This window comes from Cicer arietinum, chromosome 2, assembly GCF_000331145.2.
Source record: "Cicer arietinum cultivar CDC Frontier isolate Library 1 chromosome 2, Cicar.CDCFrontier_v2.0, whole genome shotgun sequence".
Classification (NCBI taxonomy): domain Eukaryota; kingdom Viridiplantae; phylum Streptophyta; class Magnoliopsida; order Fabales; family Fabaceae; genus Cicer; species Cicer arietinum.
The window spans coordinates 49,812,064-49,831,901 of record NC_021161.2 but is presented as its reverse complement, the minus strand read 5'-3'; the positions used below and the strand labels follow the sequence as shown (position 1 = coordinate 49,831,901).

At 31.4% G+C, this 19,838-nt stretch overlaps 4 protein-coding genes across 8 annotated transcripts in view; 3 read left to right on the top strand and 1 right to left on the bottom strand.

The window, feature by feature from the left end:
* Positions 1-1,178: 1,178 nt before the first annotated feature.
* Positions 1,179-3,204, top strand: LOC101499011 (probable polygalacturonase). Its single transcript, XM_004491247.4, has 5 exons — positions 1,179-1,612; positions 1,694-1,814; positions 2,023-2,197; positions 2,283-2,353; positions 2,489-3,204. Exons 1-5 carry the CDS (start codon positions 1,271-1,273, stop codon positions 3,136-3,138), a joined length of 1,359 nt encoding a protein of 452 aa, XP_004491304.1. The 5' UTR covers positions 1,179-1,270; the 3' UTR covers positions 3,139-3,204.
* A 960-nt stretch (positions 3,205-4,164) lies between these two features.
* Positions 4,165-10,930, top strand: LOC101512598 (uncharacterized protein At3g49140). 5 transcript variants are annotated; one of them, XM_012713186.3, is made up of 13 exons: positions 4,167-4,348; positions 5,233-5,326; positions 6,185-6,407; positions 6,568-6,670; positions 6,801-6,865; positions 7,836-7,958; positions 8,057-8,155; positions 8,280-8,433; positions 8,753-8,853; positions 8,995-9,135; positions 9,631-9,726; positions 10,144-10,262; positions 10,329-10,930. In XM_012713186.3, the coding sequence occupies exons 1-12, from the start codon at positions 4,300-4,302 to the stop codon at positions 10,258-10,260; spliced, it is 1,365 nt and encodes a 454-aa protein (XP_012568640.1). In that variant the 5' UTR covers positions 4,167-4,299; the 3' UTR covers positions 10,261-10,262; positions 10,329-10,930. The 5 variants fall into 5 exon arrangements, with proteins under 5 accessions (XP_073221401.1, XP_012568640.1, XP_073221400.1 ...); XM_073365300.1 differs by having other exon boundaries at positions 4,165-4,348; positions 9,013-9,135; positions 10,144-10,930; XM_073365299.1 differs by having other exon boundaries at positions 10,144-10,930.
* Positions 10,931-12,443: 1,513 nt separating this feature from the next.
* On the top strand, positions 12,444-16,782 carry LOC101512267 (uncharacterized). Its single transcript, XM_004491209.4, has 7 exons — positions 12,444-12,929; positions 13,624-13,771; positions 14,079-14,270; positions 14,813-14,941; positions 15,209-15,378; positions 15,804-15,934; positions 16,468-16,782. The coding sequence occupies exons 1-7, from the start codon at positions 12,665-12,667 to the stop codon at positions 16,546-16,548; spliced, it is 1,116 nt and encodes a 371-aa protein (XP_004491266.1). The 5' UTR covers positions 12,444-12,664; the 3' UTR covers positions 16,549-16,782.
* Positions 16,783-17,707: 925 nt separating this feature from the next.
* The window catches only part of LOC101511611 (DEAD-box ATP-dependent RNA helicase 53, mitochondrial-like), a 4,720-nt gene continuing 2,589 nt past the window's right edge, over positions 17,708-19,838 (bottom strand). The window contains exons 6-7 of the mRNA XM_004491207.4: positions 19,157-19,318; positions 17,708-18,574 (exon numbers count right to left, since the gene is read on the bottom strand). Of these exons, the coding sequence (XP_004491264.1) occupies positions 18,152-18,574; positions 19,157-19,318 (585 nt within the window). The 3' untranslated portion in view covers positions 17,708-18,151. The remainder of the gene's footprint in view (positions 18,575-19,156; positions 19,319-19,838) is intronic.

Here is a 19,838-nt window from a genome sequence, read left to right as displayed (position 1 = left end):
TGAAATTCCTAATACATTATATAATATAATTGGAAAAAAAATTTAAGAATACATATTTATGTTGAGTATAAATTTTTCGAAACTTTATTAAGAAATTATATAATTAGAAACAAATATTGTATAATTTCAAAAAATACAAAAATATCTATTTAATGAGAGATAATAAATTCAAATTTTTTTATTTATAATATTTCTATGTATTGACTTATGGAGATTAATATAGCATTGACTTATGGAGATTAATAGTAAACAAATTTAATTATAGAGATTAATAGTAAACAAATTTAGTCTTTGGTCAGATTTTTTAGTATAGGCCACATAAATATATTTGTGTAATTAGAAAAATCTTTAAATGTTTTTTTTTTTTTTTAAATCAGATCGGTGTTTCTAAATTCCATTTAATATAGTAGTTAGATATAATTATTCGTGCGTTTTCTTAATTTAATTTTACGTAATATTTTAATCTTTTATTTTTTTTCTTCTTAGTTTAGTTTTTTATTTAATTTTAAATAATAATTTGATTTTTTTATTTAAAATATCAATAATATTATTTTTTACAAAAATTTAAAAATTCATCAAAATTTTCAAACAAAATCCATAAAATTAATTATCTTTTTTAATATAATGTAAATTTTATCAAATTAATAACTCAAATCTTCAAATTAACTCATATTTTCATTATTTATATAATAAATTTAATGTTGTTGGAGATGAAAATATATTATTTGAATATTTGAGTTATCCATTTTTTAAAATTGGTATTGAATTTTATAGATTTTATTTGAATATTTTTTAAGGTTATGTATATAAATAATAACATTGTTGATATTTTAATATATAATAATTAAATTGTTATTTAAAATTAAATAAAAATTTCAATTGTGACAAAAAAAAAATTACCAGTCAAGTGTCCGCGAGAACAATTATAACTAGTATTTTAATATATCGTTAGTCGTATATTTAATATTAAACAACTAAGATTTAAATTCAATATATTAAGATATAGAAAATTAAAAAAATAATAATAATTTTTTTGAATTGTATGATTAAAATCTATACTATATTGTATTTTATTTCGTTTTAAATATAAATAAAAATAAATTAAAAAATTAATATATTTAATAAGAATATTTTTCTCTAATATATAGTGCAAACAAGAGACAAAAACACAAGAGGACACATGCAGCTTAAATGCCTTTACCAACTATTCCTTTAGTGTAGTTTTGTAGAAGAGCAAGCAAATTTCTTTTATCTGAATTTTCGAGGAAAAATGGTCTTCCAATTGACAAGGCCAACATTGGTGTTGTTCTACTTGATAACCTCATGTTATTATTGGTTTTGTGTTGGTGGTGAAGTGATAACATGTTCCAACATAGTACCACTCAAACATCGTACCGACACCATTTCCATAACTGATTTTGGTGGTGTCGGTGATGGACATACCCTCAACACCAATGCTTTCAAAAAAGCTATATACAGAATTAGTCACTTGCACAGAGAAGGTGGGACCATCCTTCACATACCTCCAGGGGTATACTTAACAGAACCCTTCAATCTTACCAGTCATATGACCCTTTACCTTTCTTCTGGTGCTGTTATTAAAGCCACTCAGGTAACTAACCATTCCCTTCACCATTCTCCTCTTTTTTATTTTATTACATTTTTTAATTCCTTTCCTCTCTTGGTTTCTCAGGATTCGTCGAATTGGCCTTTAATTGCACCCTTACCATCTTATGGAAGAGGAAGGGAACGTCCTGGAGGAAGGTATATGAGCTTTATCCGTGGAGATGGACTTCAGGATGTTGTAATCACAGGTGTGTATCTTCTTTTTTGTCCTAACCCTCATTTGTCTTTAATTGAAAAATATAAAAATAATATATGACATTGAAAGGTATATATATGAAGAAAAGATCATTACATGTTTGAAATACTTTATACTTTATATTCATAATTGAGAGGACTCTTTGGTGCTTTCTAATTTCATTTTAAATCTACAAGCTTTCATGTAAAATATTTTGATAGGTGACAATGGGACAATTGATGGGCAAGGAGAAGTATGGTGGAATATGTGGAGGAAGAGAACTCTTCAATTTACAAGACCAAGTCTTATTGAATTTGTGAATTCCAAAGATATTATTATTTCAAATGTGGTCTTCAAGGATTCTCCTTTCTGGAACATACACCCAGTTTACTGCAGGTATATTGATCTTCTTGATAATTTTTTTACTCTGTTGTTTTCTGTCATCCTGAAATATGGTTCTGAATGTCTTACTTCTTTGCAGCAATGTTGTTGTTCGGTTTGTCACGATATTGGCTCCACGTGATTCTCCAAATACTGATGGGGTTGATCCTGGTAAGTAGTACTTACTCCATCTGAAATGAAATATAAACAAAAATGGTAACTGAAAAGATGATGTGTCTGGTCTTAAATTTCATGACTTATCGGATAAGTTTTGTATACTTGATACTTGGATAATAAATTATGCAGATTCAAGCTCAAATGTCTGCATTGAGGACTCATACATATCAAACGGAGACGATCTTGTCGCGGTGAAAAGCGGGTGGGATGAATATGGGATAGCATACGGCCAGCCGAGCTCTAACATCACGATCCGGCGTGTGAATGGATCGTCACCATTCGCCGGGATCGCTGTTGGAAGCGAAGCATCAGGTGGAGTTGAAAATGTGCTAGCAGAACACATCAACCTTCAAAACATGGGAATTGGTATACACATTAAGACAAATATTGGAAGAGGAGGGTATATAAAGAATATAAATGTGTCCAATGTTTATATGGAGAACACAAGGAAGGGAATAAAGATTGCAGGTGATGTTGGTGACCATCCTGATGATAAATATGACAAAAATGCTGTCCCAATTGTAAAGGGTATTGTAATTGAGAATGTTTGGGGTGTGAAAGTTTTGCAAGCTGGTCTTATAACAGGAATTAGAAATTCACCTTTTAGTGATATTTGTTTATCTAATATTAATCTTCATGGAGTGGTAGGAACTAGAGCTCCAACTTGGAAGTGTTCTAGTGTGATTGGTGTTGCTTATCAAGTTAGTCCATTGCCTTGTTCTGAGTTGGTCTCTCACCAGTCAGGATCATGTGGCATTACTACTATTCATACATACTGATGGAAATTAAGATATTTTTCATTTGTTATTAATGAGAAAAATATTCAATAACATCTCATTCATGAACTGTCTCAATTATTTTAATAAAATTTTAGTCCTTATAAAATTTTAACATTTTATATTTTATATTTAGTTGCTATAAAATTTAAATATTTTTGTTTTTAATCTCTATTAAGGTGATATTATTTTTAAAGTAATTTATTAAAATTACTACAAATTTGTTTGAAGTTTGTGTTGAATCAAAGTAGTATATTCTATTTAGTTAATATCTTTTTTTGGTCGACCATTTTTTGAAAACATTGTTGTTTGTTGATTTTGGGTGAGAAAATAAGAAAATGGTTTAATATATTAAATTCATTGAGTGTATGAAGATTAAATAAAACAACAAGCCAGGACTTTGGTGATTTATGATTTTGAAATAATTAGTAGAAGATTTCAATTAAAACATGTGGAGTTATTGAGTAGATATTAATTTTTATTGAAAATTGAAAAAAAAAATTACAACACTTGAAAAGTGCAATACTAGTAATAACTAGCATTCCCTTCCACTCATTTTAATACAAATAATTGATTATTCCTTATCGGCATTTTATTCAAAAATATTTCCTGGTCCATTCCTTAGGAATTAGATAAAAATAAGTGGGGATATTCTTCATATATTCCATTCCATTAAAATGAAAAGTAGGTTAGTAATCCAATAGGTGTCACTTGTGTGGGGAAGGACCAATGCTCAATGTTCACATAATAGTATTGGAGAGTTTGTGGTCATTATCCATAAATAGCATAATCAATTAATCATACACAATTATTATCTAATTGATACAATCACATGTGGACACATTATATATTAGTCAGTTAGATATTAATACAATTAATTAACTAAAATTGTCGAATATGCATAGCGATTGCAATCAAGTTAAGAAATAGTATTTAAAATGAAAAATATTAAATGAAAAAAAAAGCGGAAAGTGGCGATAGCACGTTTTGCGGGCTAGTGTCCAAAAAGATTTGAGTTAGTGAAGTTAGTTCACTCAGAATGAGAGTACATTTATTTACTTCACAAAAATACAAACGCGCTTATTATAATATTTCTCAGAGCTTTCACTTTCTTCTCATTTTTAATTTCTCAAACAAATAATTCGTAGTGTTCTCTTTTTTGCTATGGCTATTATAGCTGCTGCTTCTTCTTCACTACTTCCCTTTGCCTCTGGTTCGTAACCTATTTTCTTATTTTTATCAATTTTTCATTAACACTTTTTTTAAAGAATTTTTTACGACTTTAATTGGATCTTTTCTCAAGAAATCCTCATGCATTCATATGTAGTATTGTTTTGTGTTGTATTGTATTGCGATGTCATTGTTTGTGAAATTTAGGGTGATTTTGATTTGGTTTCATTTCATAGCCTAATTAATTAACTACTCGTTCTTCAATAAATTAATTATTGGGACAAGTTTATTGGAATAATAACTTGAAATTAGCTTTTCAATATGCTGTCATAAGGTTCATTTGATAAATGTATGAAGTACACATTGATTGATCAAAGTGTTTGTATCATCTAATAAGTTCTAATTAATCTCTTCAAAGTGTCCCTTAATATAACAATGCCATGAATTAGGTGAAAAGGTTTCAAGTCACGTTCAAGATTCAACTGTGGTAATTGATTTTGAGTTTTGATTATGCGCAAAATTTTAAAGGAGGTCAATGCTGACTCATTCATTTGCTTTGCTTTTATAGTACAACAAGAATAGTTGAGCTGAATTAAAAAAAAAAATTGCTTATATTATGTATTCAGTCTTGAGACTGCAGTTAAGTTTTAGGGTTAAATGCAGAGTTTAGGAATCAATCCCGAGAATAAGCACAATTTTGATGAGAAGTGGAAACTGGTTTTTCATTGATAAAATCTCATATGTATAATAAGACTTGGATAGTTCAATTTTGTTTTACAGATTTTGAGATTTTCTTGTTTCTTTTAGGGATTATAGATATGTACCTGCACATGTTAACATATGTGAGTAAAGTACTCAACTGGGTATTTCAAACTCTTTCTGATAGATGGTGTTTTCATATTTTTTCCGACAACTTGTGTCTTGCAGAAGGGATATGTTACCCAATATCATATGGAATAACTTGCAACTCAATCAAATCCCCTATTGATGGGCGAAGGGTGCATGATCTTACCGACACAAGGTGTTTCAATGAATACTCTTTTCTCTTGCATATAGGGTTGTAATCATGATTGTGCGATCATTCGGTTTGCCATCTACTTATAAAAAAGAGATATGGAAAATAAAGAACAAAAGTTTTTATGTATCCGCATCCATGATCCATGTCAATAAAATATCCACGCACTATGAGTAACCACTTTTTTTTTGCTGTGTAGAACTTGGCTACACTTAGTCAATCCACTCGACGTAAAAGCTTTTTTTGTTAAATTGAGTCCAACAGTTATTTTGTAACCGTAACATAGGCGTCCGATATACTGACATTTTAGTTTTGTTGAAAGATAAGACTTTCGGCAACAAAATGTTTATTCTTTACAAAGAGTAACCACCTAAAAACCTCAAGATAAGAGTGCTATAATTTTTAAATTAGGAGTATTAGTATTAACTATATCGAAACAATATTTTATTGGATCCTTATACTTCTCATGATTATGCAATCAAATATTCCACGTAATGTGTAGGTTGAAAGTTCTTGAAATTGTTGTATCAGAATTTATTTAAGCCAGTTTATTGTTTTCTCTCAGTCAAATCTTATCTGGGTAATTACTTGTATGACAAACCTAATATGCTTTGTTGGAAATCAGAGGTCGAGGGAAATGAGAGAAAGCTTGAGCCTGAGAGGCTGAGAACAAATATTTCTCATAAGGAATTATATTATAGCATAGATGCAGAAAAGAGATACACTTGCTCTTATTTATAGATCTTGTTGATCACTAACTATCAATGGTTAACCAACTCTTAACTAACTATTTGATCTCTTAACAGATTGAACTAGCATTCATAATATGCTTCGTTCACTGATAATGGTTTTGTTTATCTTTAGATGCAAAAATTCAATATTTGGATCGCCACGCTTCCTTTGGCTATCCACGGGGCATGATTTCCTTTCAAAGATTTGTGTTGCTGCTGACTATTCAGATTCTATACCTGATTCTTCTAGTTACATGAGTAAACAGGGTTATCATCCTCTTGAAGAACTGAAAGTTTCCAATGATATTCCACCAGCTAAACTCTCTAATGCTCAAATAGCAAGAACTGCTGTTGAGGTTTGTGCCTATATGCGTTTGCATATGTGAAACCAGTTAATTTGCAATATCTATGATTACAGACCTAGTAAGCATGACATGTTTTTGTATTCACTAGACATATTTAAGTAGTAATTATCTGTATACTTTCTATCACCATGCCCTGTTTTTTTGGTATTAGGCTAATAAAAACGCTTTGCTAGTATTTCCTGGAACGGTACACGCTGAACCACATGAACAGATTTCATGGGCTGAGTTTCAATATCTTATTGATGGTGATGGAGGTTTGTTGCCTTGTTGATAAATCTATATTTTTTTTTTTGAGATATGAACTATTGTTTATCTTAGCAAATTCAAGATTCAATATCAACATTGAGAATTTAAACTTATTATTTTGTTTTGTTTTTTTTGTAGATATATACTTTGAAATATTTGATGATGCAAACCTTTTGGAAGATCGCGGGGCACATAATCCTGTGGTAAGAATTTTGTGGCTTTTTCCGCTAGGATTTCTTTGTTAGACATGCAAAGAGATTGGCCAGCTTTGCTTAAAAGATTTGTTTTCCCTTTTCTCTGAGGAGTATTGCATATCCTTTTACTTCTTTGTCTTCCTCATCAGATAATAGTTACTTTTATTATAAAAAAAATGATGTCTTTATTCTCTTTTTAAAGTGGAAATTGGTGTAAGTTGCAAACGGTAAACATTTTAGCATCTCCAAATGCTTTCTCTAGTAATCCAGTGACATGTGTTTCTGTCAACCTTTTTGTGTATAAAACTTTTAGTTGTCAGTTCTAGTCCTCTAATTTCCTGTGCTATGCTTTCTCTTATGCTTCTTAGAATTTGAGTTTGGGACTAACTCATCTCAACTCTTAAAGCTAGCTCATGGGTGAGGGTTTCCCCTCACTTAAAACCATTGTCATGTCATATCACTATCCAATGTAGAACTCCCAAACACTCCCCCACGCCCTAGGACTGGACATATGGAGTGTGAGGTTTGTAAAACTAGACATTTACCGGTGGCCCCAACAGATTTATGGTAAACTATGATATTATCTTAGAATTTGGGTTTGGATGTAACTCAACCCCAAAAGCTAGCTCATGTGGTGAAGGTTTCCCTTCACTCATAACCATTGTTCAAGCTATACCACTATCCACTGTAAGACTCTCACTAATCCTTTTATTTTAGACTGATGTAGTATGAACTCTCCCACTTAAATTTAACGCCTTAACTCAAAATAATGCACCATAGTCATAGAAGAGATACTGCATATAAAATTGTAGAAAAATATTTTTATTAATTATTAATACAGATCGAAAGACTATGTATTGTTTCTGTGCAGTAGCTAGCTAGAAGAGCTAAATATTTTTGTAGTTAAGTGGTAAATTTTGAGTTCTATCCTTATGTTTCTCATTTACGAAATTTATATTCAAGGTTTGTGTGTCTTCAGACTGCTTTGATTGGAATGGATATCCCAATGTATGACAATAGAAGGATTATTAGTGAATATGACATTTTCAATGGTGGCATTGGCTACACTGATGAATTCCCATTTGATGATGATTACATTGAGGTTTGCAGTTTCAAATGCATAATTTATGGAATTTAGTTAGTTGTCGTCTACGATGCATCTAAGAAATTCAAATCAGTAACATATTCTTCTGCAACCAGGTTCCGGAAATTGAAGAGTTTAATACTCCTTTGAATTGGGGACTGTCAGATAATAGTAGCTCACTTCATCCAATTTACTTTTCAAAGTGCTTGGAAAAGGTTCCCCCACCTCTTATGACAAGAACTGATAACTAATAGTTTCAAGTGTTTTAACATGAGAATGATTTGACAATCCATAAGCTCTTGAAGAAATAATTTTGATTCTATATGAATTTTCTTCTAGGCTATTAACACGGAATGTGATAAAAGAGTGAATCATCCTTCAAATGGTGTTTCTATTCTAGGCTACCTTAGACCTGCTTATGCTGATGAAGAGTCCTATATAAGAATGATATATGACACTGAAGATGGTGATGGATACAACTCAGATTGGAAAGGTATCTGATTTCTTCAAGATTGATATTTAGGATCTAAAGATTTTCTATCTAGACTTCACCTTGATGCTAGTTGTTTGGACTGTGGATACTCTTTAGCTTTGTTTTTTGTCTAGGGATTCAGATCAGATATTGCAATATCCCAACTAGGCTTGTTAGTTTATCATTTCAGTTCTCCTAGTGCATTGCCTTTATATTCTTGTGGAGGCAGTGCCTTCTGTTTCTAAGTAACATACAAAATCTTATCTTTGGCATAAAGAATCATAGATGCATTGGTAAGCTCCCTTTTAACAATTTTCCTTTGAACCTTTGGATGGTGTAGATTTTTACTCAAATAATAATAATGATCAAAGAGACACTAATTTGATACTCTATCGGTTGGAGATCGAGAAAATCAAGCTACACTGTGTGTATGGATCTCAGGCATGTATCTCAACACTCGTTTTGTGTTGAATGATATTTTTTTTCTATAAATCTAAGCGCATTATTTAGAAACCATTGAAGTTATACTGATCTATTCTAAGTTCCAAGTTATGCATGTTCTAAGTGTCCCAAAAATTGCAGTCTGAAATTAATTTTCAGGAGTTTCGACGTGCTGAACCTGATACTCTTGTATACTCTTCTTTGGAAATTCTGGAACATTTCAACCAAAACTGTCATGATGCACTTCGAGCTTTTTGCAAAAAGAAAGGTCTCAATGTTGAGGTAATTGAATCTTCAAGATTTTCTTTTTGTGGTTAGTGTATTTTGCTTAGAAATTAACATGTTATGCTTAGATGGTGAAACATACAATGTTAATAAACTGTTGAATGATATGTATCTAGATATAACTTATCCTCATCTTGTCCTCGAAACTGCTTACATGAATATCTATGAGATGAATATTCAACTCTTTGATCCTGTGATTTGTAACAGTAAGCCTTAGCCGAGGTTTGTGGCATGTCCAGAAACTTTTTTGGAGGATTTATTTATAAAGTTTTAGGGTTTGTTATATTCTGTTTTGAGTGGGATGGAAAAGAAAATGAGGAAGAATTGCAGCTACCTCTCTTGTTGGGTATTGTTTAGTTCATGTGTTTATTCGTTTATATTTGGTTATCACGTATGTATATACACTATATACATAACTTTGGGTGTCGTGCATTTACAGTTCATAGTAGATTCAACCTGATTGTTTGTTGTACTATCATTAATGGTTTCCAGGGAGCACACTTGATTGGGGTTGACTGCCTAGGCGTGGATGTTAGAGTTTTTTCAGGGACAGAAGTAAAAACCCATCGCTTTCCATTCAAAGTCCGGGTAAGCATCTTGGGTTAATGGAATGTACAATGTTTTAGTTTGATGCTGTCATGGTAAGTCACCTGATTGTATGTATTAGCTATCGAGTAATCTAGTTCCCGACTTCCTGTCAATTTCTTATGAAAAATATGAGAATGGATTGTGTAAAAAGCTGACGAGATCTATGCTATCATGTGTTTAATGTGAAGTATGACATGATAGTATATCAAATAGTGTCCATTTTGAACAAAAGAAATTATACATATAACAGCCCTGAGAAATACTTCACTTGCATAATTTTGTAACTAAAGTTTGAGCAGTATTGCTTGATGAATTTATTTTGTAAAATAATTTTTTGGATTTTAGAAGATTATAAATTATCAATAATATTCGAAGCAAAACTAAAGGTATGAGGCTCTAAGTCAACCAATTTGTCAGGTATATATATACCACATGCGTCCATCACATACGGGAAGGGGATTTGAACAAGATTCTCCAGAAGGAATGAACATAAAACAAACCTACAGTACAATCACATTGCAGCAAATGCAATGAAGGTGCATTGTCATTTGTGCCTACTTGATATTGCACCTCAAACTCAAGAATTTTCTTTGCATTTGCAGGCCAAGTCAGAATCTATGGCTGAAAAGCAGATTGTTCAACTTTTGTATCCCCGGTCTTGGCGAAAAAAGCATATGCAGGCATGGCGGAGTGCTCGAAATCGAGCATGAGTGGAGTATCACTATACAACTTTTTTTTGTACATAAAAGTTTTAGTTTTGGCAAAGGGGAGGTTAGGGCATTGCTACTCTACCGAAGGGGATCAATGGTCGAAAGTATTTAACTTTGAGAGATTTTTATTGGAATTATAGATTCTCCATAGGCCCTTACAGAAATTTTACTCGGATTGAAAGAGGGTCATTGCGGTTACCCTTTCCTCCTACTCTACTTTCTCAGAGATCTGACATGTCGAAGTGTTAACTTTTTGTCTTTGCTGATGATAATAAATGGTGTCGGTGTTAATAGATAGAACTGTTTTCTCAAGATACCTTTGCATAAGATTTTTTTAGTATGCAATTATTTTACAGTACTTATTTGTATGGTTTTGGGGTTTACAATAATTTATACAACATATAAAAATGTTGCCCCACACACATTTTCAATATTATCAAAGTACATTTCTTTTTGGTAATAATATTATCAAGTACTCCTACATTGTTTATCTATCAACCATTAAGCACAAGATGCTAGAGCTAAATCAAAAGTTGTCTGGTGACTGCATCACTGGTATTCTTAGAAATTATCATTTCTTGTCATGTGGTCTTGTTGACAGACTTGTAAATCGAGTGTCCTACTCCTTGGTTGTGCAAATTATTCATTATGAGAACACTTTGAGGTGATGTAGTTAAACCGTGACTGTCCTATAGCTTTCCAGGTTTAGGCTTCTTTTGCCCCTTTCCTTTTGTGCTATTTGTGTCCCTATTCTACTTTATGGGCAAAGTGTTAAACTTGTATTAGGGATGATGGGTTTTTATTAGAGATAATGACAATTTATTTGATATTTTTATTGTTTTTAGAAATACATATAATTGTTTACTTTATGAGTCTCAGTTATATCATGTTTCTTGATAGCGAGTAAAATTACAGGTTTTAAGAAATCAAAATAGAATATGTTTTCACAAAATAGACAAACCCTAATTATTCAAGGAAAGTAAGTGTTCATTTATTTGGCAAAAATATTTTTTATTTTTAATTTTTAAAAGTTATGTTAATTTTATTCGTTAATAAAGAATAATAAACTTTTAATGTGGACAATTGTCTTTATTTCAACACATAATTAAAAATTCAAAATAATCATTTTTATTAATTTTAGAAATGTATAATCACTTTTTTTATTAAATTTTATGGATATGTGTGTTAGATATATCCAATAATTTAGAAAAAAAATTCACACCCCATATTACTTGGATTGGCAGTGATTTTATGTATCAAAGTAGAAGTTATTTTCTGTTTTTTATATCCTAATAAAAATGTTTTTTTTAAATAAATCAGTTATAAAGAAAAATTAACAAATATGATAAAAAAAAATATTAAAAGTGATTAAATTTAAAAAAAATAAAGAAAAGGTAATTCTTTTATAAAATAGACTATAACAAATAAGTTATGATTTTGAGAATCTGAATTCATGAATTCATAAAATATTGTACATTTTTTTAGTCAATAAATTATACATTGGACACAAAATGAAACATCTAAATTATTGTTTAACATGCACAAAAATATTTTATTTTCAAATAAAGTAATCACATCGACCTCTCCACTGCAAAATTAAAATTAAAAAAAAAAAAGCATTATAAAAAAATGACTGATAAATTTGAAAATTAATATATTTAAATATTATTAAATTAAATTATTAATATTGAAGACATATTATTTATATTATTTATATATAAATTTGATCATATTTTAGATTTAACACCATTAAAATATACTAAAACTTTAATTTGACTAATATTAAAGTTTTAATTTTAATTATAAAATAATTTATGTAGTTGCTGAAGTCAAAATTAAATAAATAAATATATTAAAATTTTTAATTTAATCAAATTTTATAAATATTATAATAATATTTACATAAATAAATGGAAATTAAATTATTGGTCAAGATGACGACGATAATAGTATTCATATACACTCTTTTATAATAATAGCGTTGAACTTGTAAAAAAATTAAAAAGAATAATTCTAGATTAGCACTAACCCGATAAACTAGGAAAAGTATTACACTCTTTATTATTATTATGATTATTCTGAATTTTGCTTTTGCATCAGAAAACAAAATCTAGTCATTCAGTTCAAAGGAGAGATTCTTGCAGTGTCAGTGGGTCATATATTTAATTTATAATATTTTTCTCTTTCTTCTCCTTGCTTTGCCGTCAACGTTTTCATAGCAGTGGCTAATGATGCCGGAGAAGAAGGTTGTTCTTGATTCAGAGATTAAGAGTTATAGGAATGGTGAAACCTGGGATTTTGAGAATGACATCAATGACATCTCTGTTTCTGATGATGGTGTTTTGTTGGGTGTGGATGGTGGAACTACCTCAACTGTTTGCATTTGTATGCCTATGTTGATGAAGATCATTCCTTTTTCTCATTCTCACCTTCAATCTCTTCCTATTCTTTCTAGGGCTGTTGCTGGTTGCTCTAATCACAATAGTGTTGGAGGTTATTTCTTTCTCTTATCTCTTTTAGATTTTATGTTTCTCTTTGATTTTTCTTTCTTTTTTTTTTTTTTGCTTGGTATGTAGTAGTAACAATTTTGGGGGGTCTGTGCATTTTGAATTATTTGGTTGTTTATAGATTAATTTACTTGTTTGGTTTAGTGTTGACTTTCTTCAATTCCCCTTTTTTTGTGGGGAGAATCCAATGTTGTCAAGTTAGTGGATATAGCGTAGCGGAATTTGAATAAATTGTTATTATGCTGTGATATGCTATTTAGTATATTGGTTTGTCATATAGCGGTTATAGAAGCGCTGTAGCACCATAGCATAGAGGAATTTGAACCAACTTTGTTTTCTGCGATTTGTGATTGACAACATTGGGAGAATTTTGAGGATGTTGATTTTGGCTTTAGGCAATTTGGTGGGAAAAAGATATCTGTCTGACAACATGTTTTTATCTTTAGATTTTATTCTCTACTTTGTACTTTATTTCAATAACGATTATTGGATTTGTTATTGAACCAACCATATGGGTACCTCTCCCAAAAAACAAAAGTTTCTGGCAATTTATGTTTTCTTGCCATGTAGCACCGCCATTGGCTCGTTTTTGTTAGTAAAATCCATGTATGATAAGATAAAATGAAGATCACATTGCAAGGATTCTGTTAGTTGTTACCATTGATCACTTTTTTCTACAGACATTGCTGCAAGGGAAACATTAGAGCAAGTTATGGCAGATGCCCTAGCAAAGTGTGGTTCAAAACGATCTTCGGTCCGAGCTGTTTGTTTGGCTGTGTCTGGTGTTAACCATCCAACAGATCAACAAAGAATTCTCACTTGGCTTAGGTTGCTCTATATTAGTGTATCTTGTTTCTTTTTTTTTGGATTAAAAAAAGTATACATTTCTTAACCCTAAAGCATTGAAACTTATGTTAAATTGTGCATTTTTGTGGCTCGTTTATTTAAAGATGTTTTGTTATTTAATCTCAGTTATTTCTTGATTATGTGTCAATGATTATTTTTTCAGACTCAAATAAAAACTGAAAATTAATTCAGAACTGAAACTGGTTTTGGTTTTTAAAAATTTCAGAACTTAAAACTATCCCGAACGGGGCCTTAGAGACTGAAGTTTGTTGTGATTTGATATTAACAGGGATATATTTCCAAGTCATGTGAGGCTATATGTTCATAATGATGCTGTGGCTGCTCTTGCAAGTGGAACAATTGGTAAACTTCATGGATGTGTATTAATTGCTGGCACAGGGTCCATTGCATATGGATTTACTGAAGATGGAAAAGAAGCAAGGGCTGCTGGTGCAGGGCCTGTCTTAGGTGACTGGGGGAGGTGGTTATCTGTTGCAACTATCTCCCTTTCTCTTTTCATTTAACTCTTAAACATTTTTTTAAGCATGAAAATGAGCTTTGGGGAAGCAAGGTGTTGTTGGTAGCAGGAGAATGCTTTCAAGCTTATAAATTGATCTGATCTTACTTTTTTTCAAATCTCTTTCATTAGCATATGTATTGACATCACTCATATTATGGCTAGAAAATTCTTTTTTGCTAGCTTATTTTGTGGGATTGAGTTAGGCTCGATCCAAATTTTAAGATAGTATCAGAGTCTATCCAAGATTCATTTGATAAACCTCTATCAGACCACTCAGGTCACGCTCCAAATGTTCAGTCTTGGGCGTCAGGGGAGTATGTTGGAAGTCTCACATTGAATTAGATTTGACTTGAAAATGTATTTATAAGTGGGAAGCACCTCTCACCTTACAAGTCGGTGTTGTAAGGCTGAGTTGAACCTGATCCAAATTCTAAGAGTCTTTCATGTGATGTCAAACATGATTCTATCCATCTTTTGTTGATATTTTTGCATTATATTTGCAGTGGATATGGAATAGCTGCACAGGCATTAACAGCGGTAATAAGAGCGCATGATGGTCGCGGTCCAAGTACAATGCTGACAACTAGTATTTTAGAAACGCTTGGTCTTTCTTCTGCAGAAGATTTGATTGGGTATATATTCTAGTTATATAATAAATGCTAGTCAGTTTTTAGAGTTTTTGTATTCCAAAATGAAAAATTCTATTTTGGAAGTAATTTTTGAATGTAATTTTAGTTGATTTCGTTACTGTTTTCATGCTATGTTCAGGTATTTTCTGATGATATTGCAATGCATGTTGTTTTTTGTTTGTGGAATGAACTCGAAATTCTAAGGAATATATATAATAATTTACAAAGGATATAGGGTCCCACTCTTTTGTTTGTCTCATTGAAAATCAGGTGGACCTACGCAGATCCATCTTGGGCCCGCATTGCGGCGCTTGTTCCAGTTGTAGTATCCTGTGCAGAGGCTGAGGATGAGGTTGCAAATAAGATCTTGCTAGAATCTGCGCAAGAACTTGCTTCAAGTGTTAAAGCTGTTGTAGGGAGACTTGGATTGTGTGGTCAAGGTTAAGGCTTGTTTTGATCAAACATATTTTAAATTTTTAATTTAACACACATTACCGAAACTTCACATAATGTAAACAAAAAAGAACATGTATTTAGTCCAAAACAGCAACTCTAACTAATCATGTATTAAATGAATTTACTTGGCCTCTAGAATACTATAAAACAAATTGATGGCTTTTATCAGTCTCTTATCAATATTTGCATAACTTATATAAGATGATGTCCATGAGGTGTCACCTCAGTGGTAAGTATTTGATCTTGTAACATTAAGGGAAGGAGTTCAAATCCCTTCGCAGACAGTTGTAAAATGACTATTAGTACAACTTTAGTGAATAATAATTTTCTCTTTCCGAATTTTTTTTATTAAAAGAACTATAAGATGATGATTCGTGTATGTATAACTAATATTGTGTAATTTTGCCAGATGGAAAGGATGCTTTTCCCCTTGTGATGGTCGGTGGTGTTCTTGAAGCAAATACAAAGTGGGATGTCGGGAAAGAAGTAATAAAATGCATTTCCAAATTTTTTCCTAGGGTGCTTCCGGTTAGACCTAAGGTCAGCATATATCCTCATTTCCTAGTGATTTTAATGAGATTTCATGCATTATTGTCCCTCTTTTTACAAAGGTCAAATATTTTTGCTCCTTGTTTTGAATAAATCATATTTATTCCGCAAAATTGTGGGTGGTGGGCAACTTGACCTCTAAAATTAACAAAATTTCAAAATGATATTTGAAATTGAAAATTCTCAAAAAGTCCTTGAGGACAATTTAAGGGGCCATTTTGCCATTTCGTAATTTTAGAAGATTTAGTTGTGCAACTTCTACAATTTTAAGGATTAAATTGGTCCGTTACTTTGCAAGGTGTGGTAAATTAGTCTCCAAGACTATTAATATTTCAAAGAAGTCTTGGATTCTAAAAACTATCCAAAAAATTAATCTTTTTCAAACATAATCTTATGGATCAATTTGACACAAAGTTACAATAGTAGAGTCAATTTACAGGCATGGTGGTTTTGGAAATATTAATACTCTATAAAGAATCTTGAGCATATAGAATCAAATTTTAACTTTGGTTTATTGCAAACAGGTGGAGCCTGCTGTTGGAGCAGCATGGTTAGCTTGGAATTTTTTCATGAAAGAATATCAAAAGGAATTATGCGGCCACTGACAATTGGAGTGGAATAAGAGAGAACAATTTTTTTTTATTTTTTTTTTTAAAGGAAGTGACAATTCCAATTCTTGGCTGTAAAGTAAAATGTATATGCCATATAGTTGCTATGCTCGTGTAAATAATTACCAATGGTGTAATCATAAGAGTGTTGTGACTATATTGTCACATAAAACTATTAATATTTTTAGAGTTCTTTTTTATAATTACATTTAATGGATTATCTTTCAACTACTCAACCCTGTTTAAGGTGAGATTTTACCTTCTCTTTTTATAAGGAGCTATATCTACTTTCTCTAATACTAACAATAATAATAATGATATCATTCATAATCTGTTTCATATGGTCACTGATCTATTTGTAACATTTTCATATATACAACACTGGTTTTTATTTTTGTGAGTTGATAAATAAGTTTTTCCCTCAAGTTGTTGAGAAATTATATCTGAAACATTTCTCCATTTGATCAACTTTTAAGATACCATAGTTGGCATTGTCACTTTTCTCTCCGCAATTTTATATACCATAATATGGAGGCATAATACGTAAATACTATTATGAGTGACTTTTGTTGAGCTATATAAAATTTTCGAATTAACTCTAAAACTTTTACGACTTTATAATTTTAAGTCATAAAAATAAATCAATTGACATATAATTTTTTTTCAATTTTTATAAATTCTTATGAGTTCAAGAAAATTCTAACAAAATTAGTTACTCTCAATTTTATTAGTTTTACAAGTTTAAGATTCTACATAAATTTATTTCAATATTCTATTGATTGAAAAGTAAATTTATGTTTAATGTTATTTTTAGTGACAATTATTTTACCTCAATATAAATTTGTCATTCTTCTATCATTTCATTTTGATATATAAATTTATCTATTTAAAAATATTTTAACAATTTTAAAGATGAAACGTTGAATTATTATTTTCATAATATTATGTCATCCATATATGTTATTTTAATATTAAGTAAACACTTTCAGGTTTACAACGTAAACTATCGGAGTTTAGTTTGAATCCTTGCTTAGGTGAACGTCATCATTGCAATCATGAAAGTGTCGAAATAAAATACACATAGCAAGCACAATAGAACTTTAATATACTTGATACGGTATTTTATTTTTTATCAGACCCAAGAAATAACCGAGGGTGAGTGGGGAAAAAACAAATTACTAATAGGTAAATAATACATAATAGATGAGAATTTTCTTCAACAAAATTGTAGTATAAAATAGAATAGTAGAACACCCTACAGCTTACTAAGAAATATTATATGCCCATTTGTTGAATAACCATTTCATTAAGCTTCTTGCATCATCAAACCTCCCACTTCATAAAGCTTTCTTTTTCTTTTTGATAGATGGAAGCATAATACAATACTGCTGAGGCTGAACCAAAACACAGCCCATAGGACTTGTTTTTTTTTATGTTATAACCTTCTCCAATCAACGGTGATACTAACGAATACGAGCATTAACCTACATGCCTGAAAGTTTTAGAGGAGATGAAAAAGCCGAACTTTACAAGAACTAATACCATCAACAAATGAAGATGGTGATATTATGACATTTCATTTAGTTAAAATGGTTTTCTATCATTCCGATCTGCCACGACCGCCAAATGGGCTAGAGTTACTTGAGCCAAAATCTCCAAAACCGCTGGAGCGATCTGAACCGCCGAATCCACCAAAACCACCAGACCGATCTGAGCCGCTGAATCCGCCGGGTCGACTAAATTTAAATTCACTGGGTGATTCACCAGATCTACTTCCTGAATTATGTGATTGAGAGGAACCAAAGGAGCCGAAGCGACCAGAGTTTGATCTGCCAAAACTACTTTCACCAGAAAACCTTCCCCCTGAATTACCACCGTAGCCCCCAGAACGGCTAGGTCCAGCATCACGGCCAAAACCTGCATCACTAAATCGACCCCTCGAACCTCCAAAAGAGCCAAATCGCCCACCACCCATGCTACCAAATGCGTCCACTGATGCACTATCAACGGCAACCTTGGGTAACTGTTAAACGTGAATAATGAAAAGAAAATAAAAGGTAATCAATAATCATAACACATGAAAAAAAAATATATATTCACAACCAATATAAAGTAATTGGCATGGTAAGAGGTAAAGCAACCATCACAGTATAAACAAATTAACAATATAATAATAACTTAAGGATGTAATTATACAAGTATCTCTTTATTTTCACAGTTCTGTATAGGAAATGGTGAAAACATCATTTTATTGGTTTCAGCAATTGTGATCAAAATTGCAAGAGAAGAACTAGAACACAACTTCAAACACATGTTCAGTTGGAATTAAATTGGTGGGTCCCATATAATTTCAACCAATAGGAAGTAGTGTTGGAAAACGTGTTGGTGCGTTGAAATTTCTTGTCATGGCTCATGAAAACCCTAATTGTTCAAGCTTTAAATCGGTGTTTAACAGGTTCAGATCCCACTGAGTGGGACAAGCAGGAGGGTGTGCTACCCTTTCAATGTAGCCTAATTCTACAAGCAGAAAATTAGCAATGAAAAAGGAATAACTTCAAGTAATAAAAATTGATAGATGAAAATGGATAGGATGCAAGGAGAGTACCTCTTTAAATCTACAACCTACATCACGCTCAATAGTCCTAAGAGTCCTGGATTGATCTTCTGTATAAATGAGAATAGCAGTTCCTTTCTTACCAGCACGACCTGTTCGTCCAGATCGGTGGACAAATATCTCTGAATTATTGGGAAGCTCGTAATGAATTACCTATATGAGGGGGGAAAAGCACAAACTTCACATACATACACAAAATAACATAAAAACAGCATTGTCGCGTTGAAGTACTGAGTATTTTCATATGCATGTGACGTGTTACACTATGCGAGGCATAAAACATTAACAAAAACCAGATGCACATGAAAGAAAAGCACAAGACAAAACAGATGGAATAATATTATCAAATCACAGAAGTAGCAGAATGCAATTTTTGAAGATATATTATAGATTATAATTCTCTGAAAAGAACACTTCAAAAATTCTTAGGAAATACATGATAAATATCAGAAGCTGTTAACTGATGTCTACCACTTACTTGCCCTGAACTTCCAAATATAAATTAATGCATGTGGGAAATTTAGAAGATCTAGTCCATGCGATAACCAAACATTCATGAATTGCATGTACTTAGTTACCAAAGACTATATTACAAATGTAGGAGAGTATAAGATGATTTTTCTTGAACTTCAAATAACTATCGATATAAAACAACAGAAACAGCCAATACTCT

Bases quoted from the DNA above. Each gene is read 5' to 3' on its own strand.
- LOC101512598 (XM_012713186.3), top strand. From the start codon at position 4,300: ATGGCTATTATAGCTGCTGCTTCTTCTTCACTACTTCCCTTTGCCTCT. The intron at 8,156-8,279 runs GTTCCCCCACCT...ATTTTCTTCTAG, and splicing joins TTTCAAAGTGCTTGGAAAAG to GCTATTAACACGGAATGTGA. The intron at 9,136-9,630 runs GTAATTGAATCT...AATGGTTTCCAG, and splicing joins AGAAAGGTCTCAATGTTGAG to GGAGCACACTTGATTGGGGT.
- LOC101512267 (XM_004491209.4), top strand. From the start codon at position 12,665: ATGATGCCGGAGAAGAAGGTTGTTCTTGATTCAGAGATTAAGAGTTAT. The intron at 13,772-14,078 runs GTTGCTCTATAT...TGATATTAACAG, and splicing joins AGAATTCTCACTTGGCTTAG to GGATATATTTCCAAGTCATG. The intron at 15,379-15,803 runs GTTAAGGCTTGT...TAATTTTGCCAG, and splicing joins ACTTGGATTGTGTGGTCAAG to ATGGAAAGGATGCTTTTCCC.
- LOC101499011 (XM_004491247.4), top strand. From the start codon at position 1,271: ATGGTCTTCCAATTGACAAGGCCAACATTGGTGTTGTTCTACTTGATA. The intron at 1,815-2,022 runs GTGTGTATCTTC...ATATTTTGATAG, and splicing joins TCAGGATGTTGTAATCACAG to GTGACAATGGGACAATTGAT. The intron at 2,354-2,488 runs GTAAGTAGTACT...TAAATTATGCAG, and splicing joins TACTGATGGGGTTGATCCTG to ATTCAAGCTCAAATGTCTGC.